We start from the raw sequence: 17,907 nt of genomic DNA on the forward strand, positions 1-17,907 counted from the left end.
TGATGGACAATTAGGGTTGTTGCCACCTTCTGGCCGTTAGGAATAATGCTGCTGTGGACATGCATGTACACATACATGTTTTCATTTCTCTTGGGTGGATACCTAGGAGTGCAATTGCTGGGTCATATGGTAACTCTACGTTTAATCACTTGAGGACCTGCCGAACTGTTTTCCAAAGTGATTGTGCCATTTTATGTTCCCACTAGCAATATATACAGGTTTCTAGAATGCCTTTTGGCTCTTGGGAACATGTGGCTCTACATCAGGAACTTATGGGTTGTAGGGGTATTAGATGAAGTTATTCAAGACCCATAAATGGACCCAGGATAAAAAGTCTCCCTCGGGCAGGTCACTCAGCCTCTCATGTGGCTCTGTGGGGCTCTCCTCCATGTCCCCGACCTGGTGCCTCTGCCTGCAGACCCCGTGGTTTCAGCATTTCATTCCTGGCTGTTGCACAGCAGGGCGTCCGCCCTAGCTCTCTGGTGAGGAGCGCAGACTTAAGAGGCCAGAGCTGTCTTTTTGAGGCTCAGCTCTGCCATTTATTAGTTTTTGGCTTCAGCCAGTTCCCTAATTTCTCTGACCCTTGCTTTCCTTTGAGCTTTGGGGACTGTAGTGCCTTCTTCACGGGCTTACTGTGAGGTTGAAAAGGGATGTTGGAGATAATGGGTCCGGTGTGTGGAAACACTCCCCCACTAGTGGTGGCTGTTAACACCAGCTTGTAATCAATCACCTTATCAAATGCTCTTTTGCAGCAATTCTGACGACAATATGTTGAAGAACATCGAACTGTTTGATAAGCTATCACTGCGCTTTAATGGAAGGGTCCTGTTCATAAAGGATGTCATTGGGGACGAAATCTGCTGCTGGTCCTTCTACGGCCAGGGCCGCAAGATCGCTGAAGTCTGCTGTACCTCTATCGTCTACGCCACCGAGAAGAAACAGACCAAGGTAAGGGCCTCCAGAGGACGGTTCTGAGTGGCTAGTCTGAAATCTGTATTTGAAAAACTTCCCTTTCTCCTTGAGCAAAATACACTTCAAGAGGGAAAGGCTCTAAAAATGCTTTCCTTGACTCATGACTGCTCATTGTTCAAATATTCATTCTCTTTTGGGCCCTGGAAAGATCCAAATGTAGGCTTGGAAAAACAGAATGGCGTTTCCTTTCTGACACCCAGTAAGTATAGACAGTCATACTGCTCATGGGTTTCTTTTCTGTAACGGTTGATTCAGACGGGTCCTTGTACCTGTGTGTACCCCGCTGCCTGCATTTTCTCCTCTGTCATCAACGATCTGACCTCACCTGTGCCAGCTCCTTGCCTTCTTCCTCTCGACGCTGTTTCCCACCACACTGGCCCCATCCATCTCACTCATCAGGAGCAGTGCTACCTTCAAGGTCTTGACCTTGGCCTTCTAGTCGTGAGCCCCTACTTCCTTGTCATCTGTCCTCCTCTTACCCACCAACTTGGGCAGCCCTCCACCCTCACGGGGCCCTCTCAGCACTCCTCGTGAATCTGGGTGGCTTCTTCCCGGCATGTGACTCCCTGTCTGATCTGGACTCTGGACCCATTTTTATGTCATCCTCTGCAAATGGACCTGACCTCTCCCTTGGCTTCTGTCCCTGTGCTGTTTTGCAAAGCTAGATCACGCTGCCGAGTGTGGTTAGAGATCTGGTCCACTGTTAATTGATATTCACTCCCTTTAGGTTTCTGCTTGCCTACCCTCCTCCTTAGGCTATGTGACTGGGTTGTTTTTTGTCTTTTGTTTTCCTCCCTTCTATTTTTTTCTTTTTATTGAAGTATAGTTGATTTATAATGTGTTCATTGCTGTACAGCAGAGTGACTCAGTTATACACATTCTTTTTCACATTCTTTTCCATTATGGTTTATCACAGGATATTAAATATAGTTCCCTGTGCTATACAGTAAGACCTTGTTGTTTATCCATCCTATATATACCAGTTTGCATCTGCTAATCCCAAACTCCCAATCCATCCCTCTCCCATTCTATTCTCTGTGTCTATGATTCTGTTTCATAGATAGGTTCATTTGTGTCATAATTTAGATTCCACATATAAGTGATATCATATGGTATTTGTCCTTCTCTTTCTGACCTACTTCACCTAGTATGATAATCTCTAGTTGCATACATGTTGCTGCAAATGGCATTTCTTTCTTTTTTATGGCTGAATAGTAGTCCATTGTATATATGTACCACATCTTCTTTATCCATTCATCTGTTGATGGACATTTAGGTTGTTTCCATGTCATGGCTATTGTGAATAGTGCTGCTATGAACATAGGGGTGCATGTATCTTTTTTTGAATTATAGTTTTGTCTGGGTATATGCCTGGGGATTGCAGGATCATATGGTAATTCTGTTTTTAGTTTTCTGAGGAAAACCTCTACGCTGTTTTCCACAGTGGCTGCACCAACTTACATTCCTACCAACAGTGTAGGAGGGTTCCCTTTTCTCCACACCCTCTCCAGCATTTGTTATTTGTAGACCTTTTTCTTTTTTTTGAAGGTATTTTATTTAATTTTTTTGTGTTTAATTTTTTATTTTATATTGGAGTATAGTTGATTAACGATGTTGTGTAGACTTTTTAATGATGGCCATTCTGACTGGTGTGAGCGTGTAGTTCATTGTAGTTTTGATTTGCATTTCTCTAATATTTAGTGATGTTGAGTATCTTTTCATATGCCTATTGGCCTTCGGTATTCTTTGGAGAAATGTCTCTTTAGGTTTTCTGCCCATTTTGCGATTGGTATGTTTGTTTTTTTTGTTGTTGTTGAGTTGTATGAGCTGTTTGTATATTTTGGAAATTAAGCTCTTGTTGGTTGCATTATTTGCAAATATTTTCTCCCATCCTGTATGTTGTCTTTTCGTTTTGTTTATGGTTTCCTTTACTGTGCAAAAGCTTGTAAGTTTGATTAGGTCCCATTTGTTTATTTTTGTTTTTATTTCTATTGCCTTGGGAGACTGACCTACATTGGTATGGTTTATGTCAGAGAATGTTTTGCCTATGATCGTTTCTAGGAGGTTTATGGTGTCATATCTTACGTTTAAGTCTTTAAGCCACTTTGAGTTTATTTTTTTGTGTGGTGAGAGGGTCTGTTCTAACTTCATTGATTTACATGTGGCTGTCCAATTTTCCCAACACCGCTTGCTGAAGGGACTTTTTCCCATTGTATATTCTTGCCTCCTTTGTTCAAGATCAATTGACTGTAGGTGTGTGGGTTCATTTCTGGGTTCTCTATACTGTTCCGTCGATCCATATGTCTGTTTTTATGCCAATACCACACTGTTTTGATCACTGTAGCTTCGTAGTATTATCTGAAGTCTGCGATGGTTATGCCCCCTGCTTTGTTCTTTTTTTTCAGGATTGCTTTGGCAAGTCTGGGTCTTTTATGGTTCCATGTGACTTTTAGGACTATTTGCTCTAGTTGTGTGAAAAATGTCATGGGTGATTTGATAGGGATCATGTTAAATCTGTAGATTGCTTTAGGTAATATGGCCATTTTAACAATATTAATTCTTCCAACCCAGGAGCATGGGATATCTTTCCATTTATTTGAATCATCTTCAGTTTCCTTTATTAACGTTTTATAGTTCTCAGCATATAAGTCTTTCGCCTCCTTGGTGAGGTTTATTCCTAAGTATTTTATTTGGGGGGTTGTGATTTTAAAAGGTATTGATTTTTTTTTACATTCCCTTTCTGATACTTCATTGTTGGTGTGAAGAAATGCAACCAATTTCTGTATGTTAATCTTGTGTCTTGCTACCTTGCTGAATTCATTTACCAGTTCTAGTAGTTTTTGTGTGGAGTCCTTAGGGTTTTTCTGTATATAGTATTATATCATCTAAGTATAATGACAGTTTTACCTTTTCCCTTCCAATTTGGATACCTTTTATTTTTTTTTCTTATCTGATTACTGTGTCTAGGACTTCCAATACTATGTTGAATAGAAGTGGTTACAGTGGGCATCCTTGTCTTGTTCTAGATTTTAGTGGGAAGGCTTTCAGCTTTTCACCATTGAGTATTATATTGGCTGTGGGTTTGTCATAAATAGTTTTTACTATTTAGAGATACATCCCCTCTATACCCACTTTGGTAAGAGTTTTTATCATGAATGGATGTTGCATTTTTGTTAAATGTCTTTTCTGCATCTAGTGAGATGATCATGTGGTTTTTGTCTTTTCTTTTGTTTATGTGGTGTATCACGTTGATTTGCATATGTTGAACCATCCTTATGAATTTGGGATGAATCCCACTTGGTTGTGATGTAAGATCTTTTTTATGTGTTGTTGGATTAGGTTTGCTAATATTTTGTTGAGAATTTTTGCACCTGTACCATCAAAGATATTGGCCTGTAATTTTCTTCTTTGGTGGTGTCTTTGTCTGGTTTTGGTATCAGAGTGATGGTGGCTTCATATAATGTCCTTGGCAATGTTCCCTCCTCTTCAATTTTTTGGAAGAGTTTGAGAAGGATAGGTGTAAGTTCTTGTTTGTATGTTTGGTAGAATTTGCCTGTGAAACTGTCTGGTTCTGGACTGTTGTTTGTAGGGAGTTTTTAAATTATAGATTCTATTTCAGTTCTATTGATTGGTCTGTTCAAATTATCTATTTTTTCTTGATTCAATTTTGGTGGGCTGTATGTTTCTAGAAACTTGTCCATTTCTTCTAGGTTGTTGAATTTGTTGGCATATAATTGTTCTTAGTAGTCCCTTATGGTTTTTTTGAATTCCTGTGGTATCAGTTGTTATGTCTCCTTTTTCATTTCTAACTTGTTTATTTGAGTTCTCTCTCTTTTCTTCTTTGTGAGCTTGGCCAGAGGTTTATCAATCTTGTTTATCCTTTCAAAGAACCAGCTCTTGGTTTTATTAATTTTTTTATATTGTTTTTTAAATCTCTATTTCCCCTCTGATCTTTATTATTCCCTTCCTTCTGGTGACTAGGTTTTGTTTTTTCTTCTTTTTCTAATTCTTTTAAGTGGTAGGTTAGGTTGTTTATTTGAGACTTTTCTCATTTTTTTGAGGAAGGCCTGAATCTCTATGAGGTCCCCTATAAGAACTGCTTTTGCTGCATCCCATAGATTTTGCATGGTTGTGTTTTCATTGTCACTTGTCTCAAGGTATTTTTTAATCTCCTCTTTGATTTCATCATTGACCCATTGGTTTTTTAGTAGCATGTTGTTTAGTCTCCATGTAATTTTTTTTTCTCATTTCTTTTTCTGTGGCTAATTTCTAGTTTCATGCTGTTGTGTCAGAAAAGATGCTTGAGATAATTTCTGTACTCCTAAATTTGTTGAGGCTTGTTTTGTGCCCTAGTTATGTGGGTCAATCCTAGAGAAAGTTCCATGTGCACTTGAAAAGAATGTGTATTCTGGTTTTCTGGGATGTAATGTCGTGAAAATATCAATTAAGTCTAACTGTTCTATTGTATCATTTAGTATTTCTGTTGCCTTATTGAGTCTCTGTCTGGAAGATCTGTCCATTGATGTGAGTGGGATGGTAAAGTCTCCTACTGTTGGGTTGGCCAAAAAGTTCATTCAGGTTTTCCTGGAAGATGTTACAGAAAAACCCGAACTTTTTGGCCAACCCAATATTCCTGTCACTTTTCTCCCTTTATATGTCTGTTAGTATTTGTTTTATGTATTTGGGTGCTCTTATATTAGGAGTATATATGTTGATGAGTATAAAATCCTTTTCTTGTATTGATCCTTTTATCACTATATAGTGTCCTTCTTTATCTTTCTTTATGGGCTTTGGTTTAAAGTCTGTTTTTTTTTTTTTTTTTGCGGTACGCGGGCCTCTCACTGTTGTGGCCTCTCCTGTTGCGGAGCACAGGCTCCGGATGCGCAGGCTCAGCGGCCATGGCTCACGGGCCCAGCCGCTCCGCGGCATGTGGGATCTTCCCGGACTGGGGCACGAACCCGCGTCCCCTGCATCTGCAGGTGGACTCCCAACCACTGCGCCACCAGGGAAGCCCTAAAGTCTGTTTTTTTTGTTGTTGTTGTTGTTTGTTTTGTGGTACACGGGCCTCTCACTGTTGTGGCCTCTCCCATTGCGGAGCACAGGCTCCGGATGCAGAGGCTCAGCGGCCATGGCTCACGGGCCCAGCCTTTCCGCGGCATGTGGGATCTTCCCAGACCGGGGCACGAACCCGCGTCCCCTGCATCCGCAGGCGGGCTCTCAACCACTGCGCCACCAGGGAAGCCCTGTTTTGTCTGATATTAGTATTGCGACCCACACTTTCTTGTCACTTCCGTTTGCATGAAATATCTTTTTACATCTCTTCACTTTCAGTCTGTGTGTGTCCTTTGCCCTGAAGTGGATCTCTTGTAGGCAGTGTATTGTAGGTTCTTTTTTTTTTTTTTTTTTTTTTTTTTACACCAGGGAAGCCCTGGCTCTTGTCTTTTTAATCCAATCTGCCACTCTGTGTCTTTTGACTGGAGCGTTTAGTCCATTGACATTTAGGGTAATTATTGATAGATATGTATTTATTGCCATTTTAAACCTTGTTTTCCTGTTGTTTTATATTCTTTGTCCCCTTTTTGTTTTTCCTTTTGTGGCTTGATGATATTCTTTTGCATTATACTTATGTTCTTTTCATTTTTTGTGAATCTATTGTATGTTTTTGATTTGTGGTCACCCTGTTTTTCAAGTATGTTAAGCCCTTCCTATATATATTTGCCTTAGACTGGTGGTCATATAGGCTCAAACACATTCTAGGGGGAAAAAAAATTTACATTTTCTTACTCTCCTCCCCAACATTTTATGATTTTGATGTCCTCTTTTACATCTTCATGTTCATCCTTTTGCTGTTCACTGTGGTTATCATCACTTTCACAGAAAATACTTTTTTTTTTTTTTTTTTCCTCAGTATGCAGGCCTCACTGCTGTGGCCTCTCCCATTGCGGAGCACAGGCTCTGGACGTGCAGGCTCAGCGGCCATGGCTCATGGGCCCAGCCACTCCGTGGCATGTGGGATCCTCCCAGACTGGGCCAGGAACCCGTGTCCCCTGCATTGGCAGGTGGACTCTCAACCACTGCACCACCAGGGAAGCCCGAAAATATTTTGATTTTTTTTTTTTTTTTTTTTTAATCTGTATGGGGGCTTTTTTTTTTTTTTGGCTGTGTTAAGTCTTTGTTGCTGCTCACGGGCTTTCTCTAGTTGTGGCGATTGGGGGTTACTGTTTGTTGTGGTGTGTGGGCTTCTCATTGCAGTGGCTTCTCTTGTTGTGGAGCATGGGCTCTAGGCGTGGGGGCATCAGTAGTTGTGGCATGTGGGCTCAGTAGTTATGGCTCGCCAGCTCTAGAGCACAGGTTCAGTATTTGTGGTACATGGGCTTAGTTCTCCATGGCATGTGGGATCTTCCTGGGCCAGGGCTCAAACCCGTGTCCCCTGCATTGGCAGGCGGATTCTCAACCACTGTGCCACTGGGGAAGCCCTCTACTGGCTTTTTTAAGTGATTTATTTTCCAATTGTGATTTTCTCTTTCCTATAGATTTTTACTTCTTTTCTATTTAGAGAAGAGCTTTCAATATTTCCTTTAGGATAGGTTTAGTATTGCTATGTTCTTTTATTTTTTCTTGTGTGAGAAATTTTTTCTCTCTCCTTCTATACTAAGTGATAATCTTACTGGGTAGAGTATCTTAGGTTGCAGATTTTTTCCCTTTTAGGACTTTGAATTTATCTTGCCACTCCCTTCTGGCCTGCAACGTTTCTGTAGAGAAATCAACTGATAGTCTTATGGGCGGGGGGGTTCCCTTGTAATTAACTCTGTTTTCCTCTTGCTGCCTTTAGAATCCTCTCTTTAACTTTTGCCATTTTTATTATAATACGTCTTGGTGTAGGTCTTTTTGTGTTTATCTTGTTTGGGACCCTTGAGCTTCTGGTACCTGGGTATGTTTCTTTCTTTAGGTTTGGGAAGTTTTCAGCCATAATTTCTTCAAATACATTTTTGATCCTCTTTACTCTTTCTTTCCCTTCTGGAGTCCCTATTCTGCATAGGTTGGCACACTTTATATTATCCCACAGGTCTCTTAGATTGCTTTCGGTTTTTTTCATTTGGCTTTCTATCTGCTGTCCTGACTGGGTGATTTCCATTATTTTATCTTCCAGATCACTTATTCATTTGCATTATTCATTCTGCTGTTCATTGCCTTTAGCTCAGCTTTCGTCTCTGCAAATGAGTTTTCTAATTTTTTTTGGTTCCTCTTTATAGTTTCTACTTCCTTTTTACAGTACTCTGCATTTCTTTCAATAGCCTTTCTTAATTCCTTTGGTATTTTCATTATTTTCTTTTTGAAATCAGTGCCTATTAGACTGAAGGGGTCTGTTTCACTCTTTGTTCCTTCAGGGGTCCTTTATCTGGGAGTAGTTCTTCTGCTTCTTCATTTTACAGATTTCTCTTTTGAGTTTAGGAGAAACAATTGTCTACTGTGGTCTTGGAGGGCTGTTTATATGTGGGGTCATCCCTGTGTAGCTTTTGTGAGTTCAATATATTTGGTGTGAGGGCGGTTTTTAGTATGGATGCCCGTGGCCTTTTTCTTCAGTGTGTGCTGGTCGTTACCCCTCGACGGGGGTGTGCAGATGCAGTGGCTGATGCCCAGCCCTGGGTTCTTGGTGGCGGCGGGCAGCTCAGGCACCCCCAGAGCACACGATGGGCATGAGGGCATCTCACAGCCACTCCTGGAGTTTGGGCAGGCAGTGGTGGGGGCCCTGCAACCACTCCTTGGGTCCATGAGGGAGGTGATGGTAGCCTGAAACCACTCCTGGTGTCGGGGGTTGGGGGGGGGCGCTGCGATGGCTCCTGGAGCCCATGTAGGTAGTGTCCTGCCGTCTGCAAGCACACGCACAGAGAAAAAGGCTACATACAATGCAGATCCCACCCCTCCCCTCATGCACCCCCCAAACAATGGCGACTGGCCTCTAAGGTGACCCAGGCTTCCCCTGCATACACCCCCAGCTGTGGTCACACTGGATTCCAGCCCCCCCGGTCCGTCTGCACAACATGCCAACCCCAGTCCTCTCCCCAGTTTTGATCTCTGAAGCCCGAGTTCCAGCACCCAGCCCCCCGCCAGCACTGGCAGACTCGTGTGTCAGGCTGGGGAGTGCAGGGCGGCAGCACTGACTGTCTGTGCAGTCTTCCGTCTGCTTTGGCTGACGCAAACCAGCTGCTGTTTTCTCCTCTGAGGCTCAAGCTCTCCTTCTGTCCCGGCCCATCTCCCCGCCGGTGAGGGGGCTTCCCAGGGTGCAGGAACCTTTCCTCTTTTTCACAGCTCCTTCCCAGTGACACAGGTCCTGTCCCGATTCCTTTCTCTTCTTTTCCTTTTTCTTTTTTCTTTCTTCCTATCTGGTTTCGTGGAGATTTTCTTGCCCTTTCAGCAGTCTGAGGTCTTCTGCCAGTGTTCAGTAGATATTCTGTGAGAATCATTCCACATGTAAATATATTTTTCCTGTATTTGTGGGGGAAGGTAAGGTTCATGTCCTACTATTCTACCATCTTGATTGTGCTTTTTTTTTTTTAAATCATCCCATACACTGGGTTATTTCCTTTTCAACCTATCTGGGGAAATCTGATGACCAGGGACACATGCAGCAGGTCATGCCTCTAGTCACCTTCATACAGATCTGTAGGTCATCTGCTCAGGTTATTATCCTTACTGCAGTCCCAGGAGCCCACAGCTCTGTGTGATGCTAGAGCAGCCTCAAAGGCAAAATGCAGATGAGAGAAAATCAGACCACAAAGTAGAAACCAGAGTTAAAAATCTTTTTTTAACTTCTTTTTTCTTTTTTTAAAAGGGTACATGTTTTTTTTGTTTGTTTATTTTTGGCTGCATTGAATCTTTGTTGCGTTCAGGCTTTCTTTAGTTGCAGCGAGCAGGGGCTACTCTTCGTTGTGGTGCGCGGGCTTCTCATTGTGGTGGCTTCTTTTGTTGCGGAGCATGGGCTCTAGGCACGTGGGCTTCAGTAGTTGCGGCATGCGGGCTCAGTAGTTATGGCTCGTGGGCTTAGTTGCTCCATGGCATGTGGGATCTTCCTGGACCAGGGATTGAACCCGTGTCCCCTGCATTGGCAGGTGGATTCTCAACCACTGTGCCACCAGGGAAGCCCTTTTTTTTTTTTAACTTCTTAGAACATCTGGTCATTAGTATTTAGAATGTATCCTAAAAGGTATGTATTGTTGTAAGGTAGCCAGGAAGGGAAAAACACTTTCTTTTTTTTCCTTTCAAAGATAGTGGGGGAACCAGAATTATTCACATTTCCTCCTGTGTTAACAAGACGTGCCTCTTTTCTTTAGGGCTGTGAATTCCACCTGTAACTAGACTCTCCATTTTGTCATAGTTTGGTTTTTTATATACATGGATTGCCTCTGCCCTTGGATATTCAAAAGCTAATCATCATATCGATTAAACTTAAAAATAGTGACTTTACGTTTTTAGAGCTTAACAGCGAGCAAAGGCACTGAGAGACCTCGTGGTCAGATCCCCACTGTGTATAGATTCCTGGACGGGTTCCAGAGTGAGCCTGTGCTCATGTTCGTGCAGCTGGTTAGTGGTGGAGCCGGGCTGGAGGCCAGAGTCCCTCTCCTGGCTCCCTTCGCTCTGCCTCTTGTCCCTCAGGGCTCCTTCCTTTTTCCAGGGAGTTGGTGTTGGGATGACTGCCCCTTCAGGGACAGTTTCCTCTCCTTCTATCCCACACTTCCAGGACCTGTGCTTTGGAGCTGACACTCATGGTTCGTTGTCTCCCGTAACTGCACAGATGTTCTACTTGGGTTTTTGTATAATCGGTATCTTCCCTGGCAGAACATTTCAAGTGCTTTACCAGTTCTTACTGATTGCCTGGGACCCACCTCTAGTTCACGGCGCCTGACCCCGAAGGGCAGTAAGTACACGCAGCGCTTTACTGAGTGGGAGGGATTTTGTCCATTTTATGAGGGTCCCCAGCTGGTCCCTGTTCAGAAAGTACGCTGCTTTAAGTTGTGGAATGCCTCGTGTACAAGGGTGCAGCCCTGATTGTTAGAAGTAACACATTGGGAATGATGTAAATGTCCAAAGGAAGGCAAACTTCCAAAGGGGGCAGAGAGGGCAGGGAGATCTGTTTCACTGTATCCCTTTTGTCTCTTGTGAATGTAGCGCCATGTGTAAGTGTTGCGTATTGACAATAAAAACTGCTTTAAACATAATAACGACCGTCTTACGGAGTCTTAGGGGCCTGGTGTAGACAGATGGCCCTGCTCAGAAGTCCTGGGTGGTGGCGGAGCTGGTGGGGTGGGGGGTTTGAGAAGCTAATGTACCTGCCTTGTGTTTTGTGGCGCTACAGGTGGAGTTCCCTGAAGCCCGGATCTATGAGGAGACCCTGAATATTTTGCTGTATGAGGCCCAGGATGGCCGGGGACCCGACAACGCACTCCTGGAGGCCACGGGTGGGGCGGCCGGACGCTCCCACCACCTGGACGAGGACGAGGAGCGGGAGCGGGAGCGGATCGAGCGCGTGCGGCGGATCCACATCAAGCGCCCGGACGACCGGGCCCATCTCCACCAGTGAGCGGGCAGGCGCCCCGCCTGCACCCCACCCGCCCTGCTCCTCCCCGCTGTGCACTCAGATTCCCCGAGAGCTCCCGGGCCTCCCGCTGCCCCCGCGTCCGGAGAGACTGCATAAAAAGCCAGATGACGATTTTGGTATTTCTCGACCAGGTGAATGGATTGTCTTTACCCAGGTGAACACACCCCTGCCAGTGAACAAGCTGGGTCCAAGGTCTCTGCTTTCCTGAGAATCCAAGAAGCACTGGAGCCAGGCTTTCCTGGTTCTGGAGGAAGAGGATGAGTGGGTGTGGTGTGTGTGTGAGAACTTGTCTGCGGTATTTATTTCTGTGGGTGTTGACTGCCTCTTTGAGCTTCTTGGGTCGCCTTTCCTCCAGGGTTCACTTTGTCAACTCCGAAACGGGTCCTGTAGTCGGTGGTCACCAGCGGTGTCTGCGAGCTCAGTGTTTCCTAACTCCACCCCAGCACCCTGGCCCCATTCCCGTGCCCGGCACAGGCTCCACGGCTTTGCCAACAGCCCGTCCCGCCTCGGGCATCGATCCTAGAGCTTGTTGGTGAAGGACCACAGCTCTTAGCAGTGGAGATACCACCTGGGGGTTCCTGCCTCTCAGCCGCTGTTTCTAGTGTGGCTCTGGATGCCCAGCTCCGTTGAAGGGGCAGGCCTGTTGCCCCTTCTGCTGATCTGTGGTCTGGTGCTTGTTGGGACCCTGCAGGGTCTGGCCGAGAGCAGAGCTGCCCCTTCCTCTGCCCTCCTTGTTGACCCACTCCATTCCGGGAAGGCTGCCTGGCCTGCTTACGGGCATAGCGTACAAATCACTGCCCGGTGGGCTTCATTCCTTCCTCTTGGGCCTTATGCCCCGTTAAGCGGGGCTTACTGCCCCCAGCGGATGCCCTGCCCTTTGCTTAGAAGAAATTAAACATGGCCCCAGACTCTTTTCTGGCGTCCAGACAGGACCACTGCTCACACCAGCAGCCTCAGGACGGTTCACCTGCTGTCAACGCAGCCGTCGCCTGGAGATCCCTTCCTGTCTCTGATCCTTACACAGTGTGGAGTGGCCATCGGTGAGCAGACGGAGAGGACATGCAGATCCTTTTGGGTCCGGTCAGTGTGCATGTTCATGTTTGTTTAAGGGACGTGTGCGACTGTGGATGAGGATGTGTGCCCATGGTGCCTGGGTGGCCTGCGCTGGAGCCCTGCTGTCTGCACGGCGCTCGTGTGGGACGGACGTTCTCGGTTACCTACCTCCCCGTCTCCGCGCCCGCCCGTGATGCACAGAGGGAGTGGTGACGAATGTGGGTGGTTGAGACTAGGCTGGTAGAGTAGTTCCAGGGAGATTCGGATGTGTGTAAGGTATGGATGGGTTTTGTCTGCTATTCAAGGGAAACATTACCATTTTATACCAAAGGTATTAACACGGGCAGCCTTTGATACAGTGCATTCGAACAAAACGAGTTTATATTTTGAAATGGTTTTTACAGCTTAGACTTTGTATACCCTGCCCTACTTGTGACAGTTGTATGCCTTTATTTTGTATCCAGCAGCAAAGCCTACAATAAAACTTTAAAACAATCATGACCCAACCTAAAAATCATGTTTCGGGTAGATGCTTTCTAAACTGTTGTGTGGGAAACTTTCATATTAGGCCATTTGGATTTTACTAAGTGCTAAGGATGGGAGGGGAGGGGGCTTAAATAATGTTTTGTAAATATTTTATACTGTTTAAGTTTTAAACACCAACCCTGCTGTTTGGGTTGAACTCTTTTAGAAAGTTAAAGTGAATGTCAGTTCTGATGTTTTCTGTAGGAATGGAAAAGCCATCACGTAAGTTCTGTTTTTCAAATGTTTACGTGAAGAGTAACTAACTTTGTGGAACAGTCTGATTAGTTGGGGCTTCTCCACCTTACGACCAAATGTTTCTGGCCGTCTCTCTACTTTCACATTTCCTCCAACTTTGCACTTGTAGTTTGGAGTCTTTGCTTCCCTGGGATATGAACAAGTTCATGAAACATTCCATGGTGAGTGATACTGTTAGTTGCATACAGCCGTGAGCTGACAATGACAAAGTGTTGGCTGGTCCAGGCTCTGTTATCAAACATATTCTACAAAACTGATTTCTTATGTGAGCACTAAGGGCAACAAAAGTCAATATTTGTATTTAAGAACCATCCAAGTAAAGACGAACACTGGCCTAAGATTTGGTGAAGAGCTAAGTTTTATTACACCGTAATAACTTACAATGGAAAAAGCAGAACAGCTTTGGGTCCCTCGTAATGAGGCTTTCTTTCAAGTAAGTCATCTGATTGTGGTGACTGGGGACCTTGCCTCTCCATCGTCCTCCTGTAGTGGCTTAGCAGGGTGGTCGCTGTGCAGGTACCCTGGCCCTCCCTCTGGAATGTGTGTTTTCTAGGGCTCCACCCAGGGTCACTGTAACACGTGTGTGTCACTAACCTTTCTGTCTCTTTGTGCCATGGAAAAAAAACGCTATGAGCTTCAGAAGCAGTCACTGTGTGTTGTACAAGCATCTGTGGACATATGTAAAATAAAAGTTATATAACGCTTCTACTTAAATCTGTTTTTCTGGGTCTTTTCAGAAACGCCCAGCACAGTCCAGCCACTGAACTGAAGTGCAGTTCACAGGAAAGAGAGCAGAGCAGAGATCCCACCTTCTACTTCACCACCTAAAGGCTGCTGCTCAGGGTGGAAAAGATGAGTCCTTTTTCCATAGTGTCTGAACTCAAACACTGGAAGGAAGTCTTGGGTGGAAATGCTGCTGGGCTTGTGAAACAGCAGTCGGCTGCTGTTGCCTCCGACTGCAGGTTTGGGGTGGGGAGAGCTACACCTCACCATGTGGAACCTAAAGCCGTGAAGGAACCGGGTATGTTTCTGAGTTCCATTTATTTAAAGCAAAATTCAGATTTTGCAGCTTTATGCTCAGACCACGTATAATACTTCATTGTGCCTCAGAGGCAGCATGAGAAAGAGAATCTGTCATCCCCCCATACTGCCATGTTCAAGTGCCCGTCAAGTGTAGTCCTACTGGGGATGTTTAAAATCACCCCCTTGGGTGACTTGAGGTTGGCTCCCTAAAGAGAACATGTCGTGCGACAGAACACCTGAGGGTTTGGCCTTTGGCATAAGATGCCACTCTGCTTCTTCAGGGACGATCCTTTTCCTAGAGCCGCTGGAACCTTTGCTTGAAGGTGTCGCTAACTGGACCAAATTCGAGCTTTCCTCAGTTGCAGCAGAAACGACGATGGGAGAGATCAGACGTCACCCTCCATCAGGACTTCATGCGGACCGACACCTGGGGAAGGTACACGCTGAGGTTTAGAGGGCTCTCCTCTCACTCAGGAGGAGGCAGTGAGCGGTGCAGCCGCCCGCATGGTTGAGGGGGACGTGGACAAGCTGCAAGCAGCCAAGCCCCGTCACCCACACCGTCTCCTGCCCCACCTCCCGTGAGACAAGCCATGTCCAGAAATGGGCTCACTGAGGCCTCAGCTTCAGCCTGAGCCAGCCAGGGAGGAATGGGGGTAAGTTTTAAGACAGCATGTAAACTGAAAAGTCACCTTATACTTTACATTAAAAATCATGCTTCAGTATTTTAACTTGTCCCCAAAGGAGTTACCTGTGTTCGGGGGCAATTACGTGGCTTTCATCGTTAAATGTGTATGAGACAGTCCATGTTGTTAGACCATTTTTTAGTTTGTATATATATACCAAGTATTCATAATTTGCTCCAAACCATGTTTTAAAGATTCAGCCCCCTCAGCTTTCAGTTTGTCATTTGCCAGCAGAATTGGATCAGACTTGCTAGCGAGGGCAAAGCACCGAGCACTCAGGCTTGACTTCTTTAAGATGCGCCTGGTTCCCAAACCTCTCCTCCTCAGTCCTGGGATCCTTGTTTTCCAGAGCCCAGGCCTCACCCCCAGCCAGTTATACGTCATGGTGTCGGGGAGCGGGTCGGGGGAGACACACACGCTGGTATTTTTCAAAGCTCGTCAGGAGTTTCCCCCGTGGAGACTCACTTGAGAACCATGTGATAGGGTGTGAGGCCTTTGGCATCCAGTGAAGAGGGGCTTTGACATTTAATAGTGTGAAAAGTTTAATGTCAGCTTCTGGCTCACTGATAAATGTGAGTAAACTGTTCTCTTTTTCAGTCCGTGTTTGAATCTGCACCTCTAGTACCCATTCCTTCCTATTTTTCAACGCAGAATCAGGGACAGAGCGAGAAATAAACTAGACTATGATTCTGGTCAATCTACAGGAGGACTGAAATTGGCAGAATCTTAACCTATAGTCTTATTTAAAACTGCTGACACCTCCCCCTCCCCAGACACGGCCACTCACCACTGTTAACTGTCCGTTTTTATCTTTATAGATTTGTTCTTCTGGTCCGGTGTCAAAAACTATTGTGCCTTCTTTTCCAGGACTAATATAAAACTGTAAACTTAAAATACACAAAGTGATAAATTACTGGCATACTCTATTTTTTCCTTCAGCTGTGGGTCTGCAAAAGAAATTCACCTGTGACGCTTACTAGTTTCGAGATCAAATTCCTGTTTCATTACAGAGTTTTATTGTATATTTGAGTAATCGAAAGAAAACCGTTTCTGCAACTGGGAAAATGGCCACGCCTTCCTGTAGTTATTTTCCAATCGGTTTAGCACAGTTCTTCCACAGGCATCAACAGCAGAGGTGTGGCTGGCACCTGCTCTCGCCCGGGGTCGGGTGGGGGGGGTCCCTCTTTCACTGGGTGACAAATTCCCTTAGGACCATAAGCACCCCCTTTGAAAACTAGATGGTGAGACCACTGTTCATTCCCTTTGGTGAATAAGTGATCACTGACTTCATTTCTGTGGAGCCCAAGTCCTAGGGGGTGAGGAGGGAAGAAAGCTGGTGATCGGAGGAGGCAAGGGTACCCCCACCCCTTGTGGGTAGGCAGTTCTTACTTTGCAGGGAGGGGCAGGCCTGGGTGAAACGATTAACATTTGCGTCTTCCTTGATCTGTTAATAGACACTTAACATTGAATGACTTCCTGAGTACAGACAAAACCACCTACCTTCCTTGAACAACATTTACAAGGTTCTCCTTCTTAGCCAGCATGACGAGTTTAGTAACTGCCTCAAATATGTGTTTGCACTGTAGGACGGCATCCCCCTGCGGCAGAGAGGAGAGAACACGGCCGGTTCAGTGGTAGCGGCTTCACAGAACATCACTGAGGTTTCACTGGGGGCAGCTAAAGATTTTGGCAGTGCTTCCCTCCGTTAGCAGCCCTGTGGCTGTAGGTTACCTTTTGCCTGTTGTCCTCTGGCGAAACGTGAATGACTAACATTCCGTCGCTGAAGCTGCTGGTAGAGACACCTTAGGACAGATCCAAAGTTAGAGGCCAGGAACTGGACAACTTGACATTAATACAGAAAAAAGGCATGCCTGGGGGGTCCCCAACCCCAGGCTTTTTCCCTCCTAGCTGGGCCAAGTGGGGTGGCCCTGCAGTCAGCACCTGTGCTCGGAATAAAAAGCTGGTCCCTGTGAAAGGTGACGAGCGTCCGACCCGGATGCCGGAGTGAGATGCCGTTGGCGTTTGTGCCAGAGTAAGGGGCACAGCCCGGGCCGCCCTGGGTTTTGTGGGCATCTTCACTTAGGTCTTTCAATGAAAGGCTGCTGCACTGCTGGTGTGCCCGGGAGCTGAGTCAACCCAGTGAATTTTCTGAAGATTGCCTGCTGCTTACCTTTGAGCACAGGGTACTCTATCTTCTGTTTGATTTTGGCAAGTTCCACCACGTAAGCTGCTTTCTGAGTGAGAATGAGTTGCCTCTGCCGTGTCTTGAAGCCTTTCCTGTCGTATTTAATGACCGGGATACCGTACTGCAAGGAGGTGACCGTCACTACCAGGCGACGCTTGCTTCGCGGGGGAGGGCGGCAGCGTACCGAGTGCCTTGCTACTCGGCCTCTGGAAACGTTGCTTCGAGCACCCGCACGGAGAGGGGCTCAAACAGATCTTGCATAAATGAGTTTTCCCTGAACCCTGGCTCTCTGCCTGAAAGGCTGTGATTCCTGGCTCTGCCTATGGCGTTGACCTTCTGAGGTATTCAAGGCCACAGCCACTTGCCTCACGGGGCTGCTGTGAAAGGTCAGCAGAGGTGAAGACACTCTGCAGGCGTTAAGAGCCCTGACAGCCAGAGGGTGATCCAACCTAGTCACAGGTTTCTAGTCCCCAGGGACCAAAGTGACCAAGCAGCCACCAGAGCCAGTCACCAGCTGCCGCATGCCAGGCCGCAGCCTGTGCCCTTCACACCATCAACCCCTCCGTCCTCCCCATTCACAGAAGGATGGAGGCACCGAAGGCGTAAGTCACCTG

General features: G+C 45.8%; 2 protein-coding genes across 7 annotated transcripts in view; one reads left to right on the plus strand and one right to left on the minus strand.

Annotated features, from left to right (window-relative positions):
- Positions 1-14,110, plus strand: part of KCTD10 (potassium channel tetramerization domain containing 10) — a 33,634-nt gene extending 19,524 nt beyond the window's left edge. For both annotated transcript variants that reach the window (XM_024741475.1, XM_024741476.1), the window contains exons 6-7: positions 753-948; positions 11,327-14,110. In XM_024741475.1, the coding sequence (XP_024597243.1) occupies positions 753-948; positions 11,327-11,551 (421 nt within the window). In that variant the 3' untranslated portion in view covers positions 11,552-14,110. The remainder of the gene's footprint in view (positions 1-752; positions 949-11,326) is intronic.
- A 314-nt stretch (positions 14,111-14,424) lies between these two features.
- The window catches only part of MYO1H (myosin IH), a 100,094-nt gene continuing 96,611 nt past the window's right edge, over positions 14,425-17,907 (minus strand). For 3 of the 5 annotated variants that reach the window (XM_024741470.1, XM_024741471.1, XM_024741468.1), the window contains 4 exons: positions 17,279-17,414; positions 16,840-16,910; positions 16,609-16,706; positions 14,425-15,995 (listed from right to left, as the gene is read on the minus strand). In XM_024741470.1, the coding sequence (XP_024597238.1) occupies positions 15,848-15,995; positions 16,609-16,706; positions 16,840-16,910; positions 17,279-17,414 (453 nt within the window). In that variant the 3' untranslated portion in view covers positions 14,425-15,847. Of the gene's footprint in view, positions 15,996-16,319; positions 16,418-16,608; positions 16,707-16,839; positions 16,911-17,278; positions 17,415-17,907 lie in introns of those variants that run through there. The other 2 variants (XM_024741469.1, XM_024741473.1) reach the window with 2 other exon arrangements.

Source organism: Neophocaena asiaeorientalis, unplaced genomic scaffold (assembly GCF_003031525.2).
Source record: "Neophocaena asiaeorientalis asiaeorientalis breed wild unplaced genomic scaffold, Neophocaena_asiaeorientalis_V1.1 scaffold648, whole genome shotgun sequence".
Classification (NCBI taxonomy): Eukaryota; Metazoa; Chordata; class Mammalia; order Artiodactyla; family Phocoenidae; genus Neophocaena; species Neophocaena asiaeorientalis.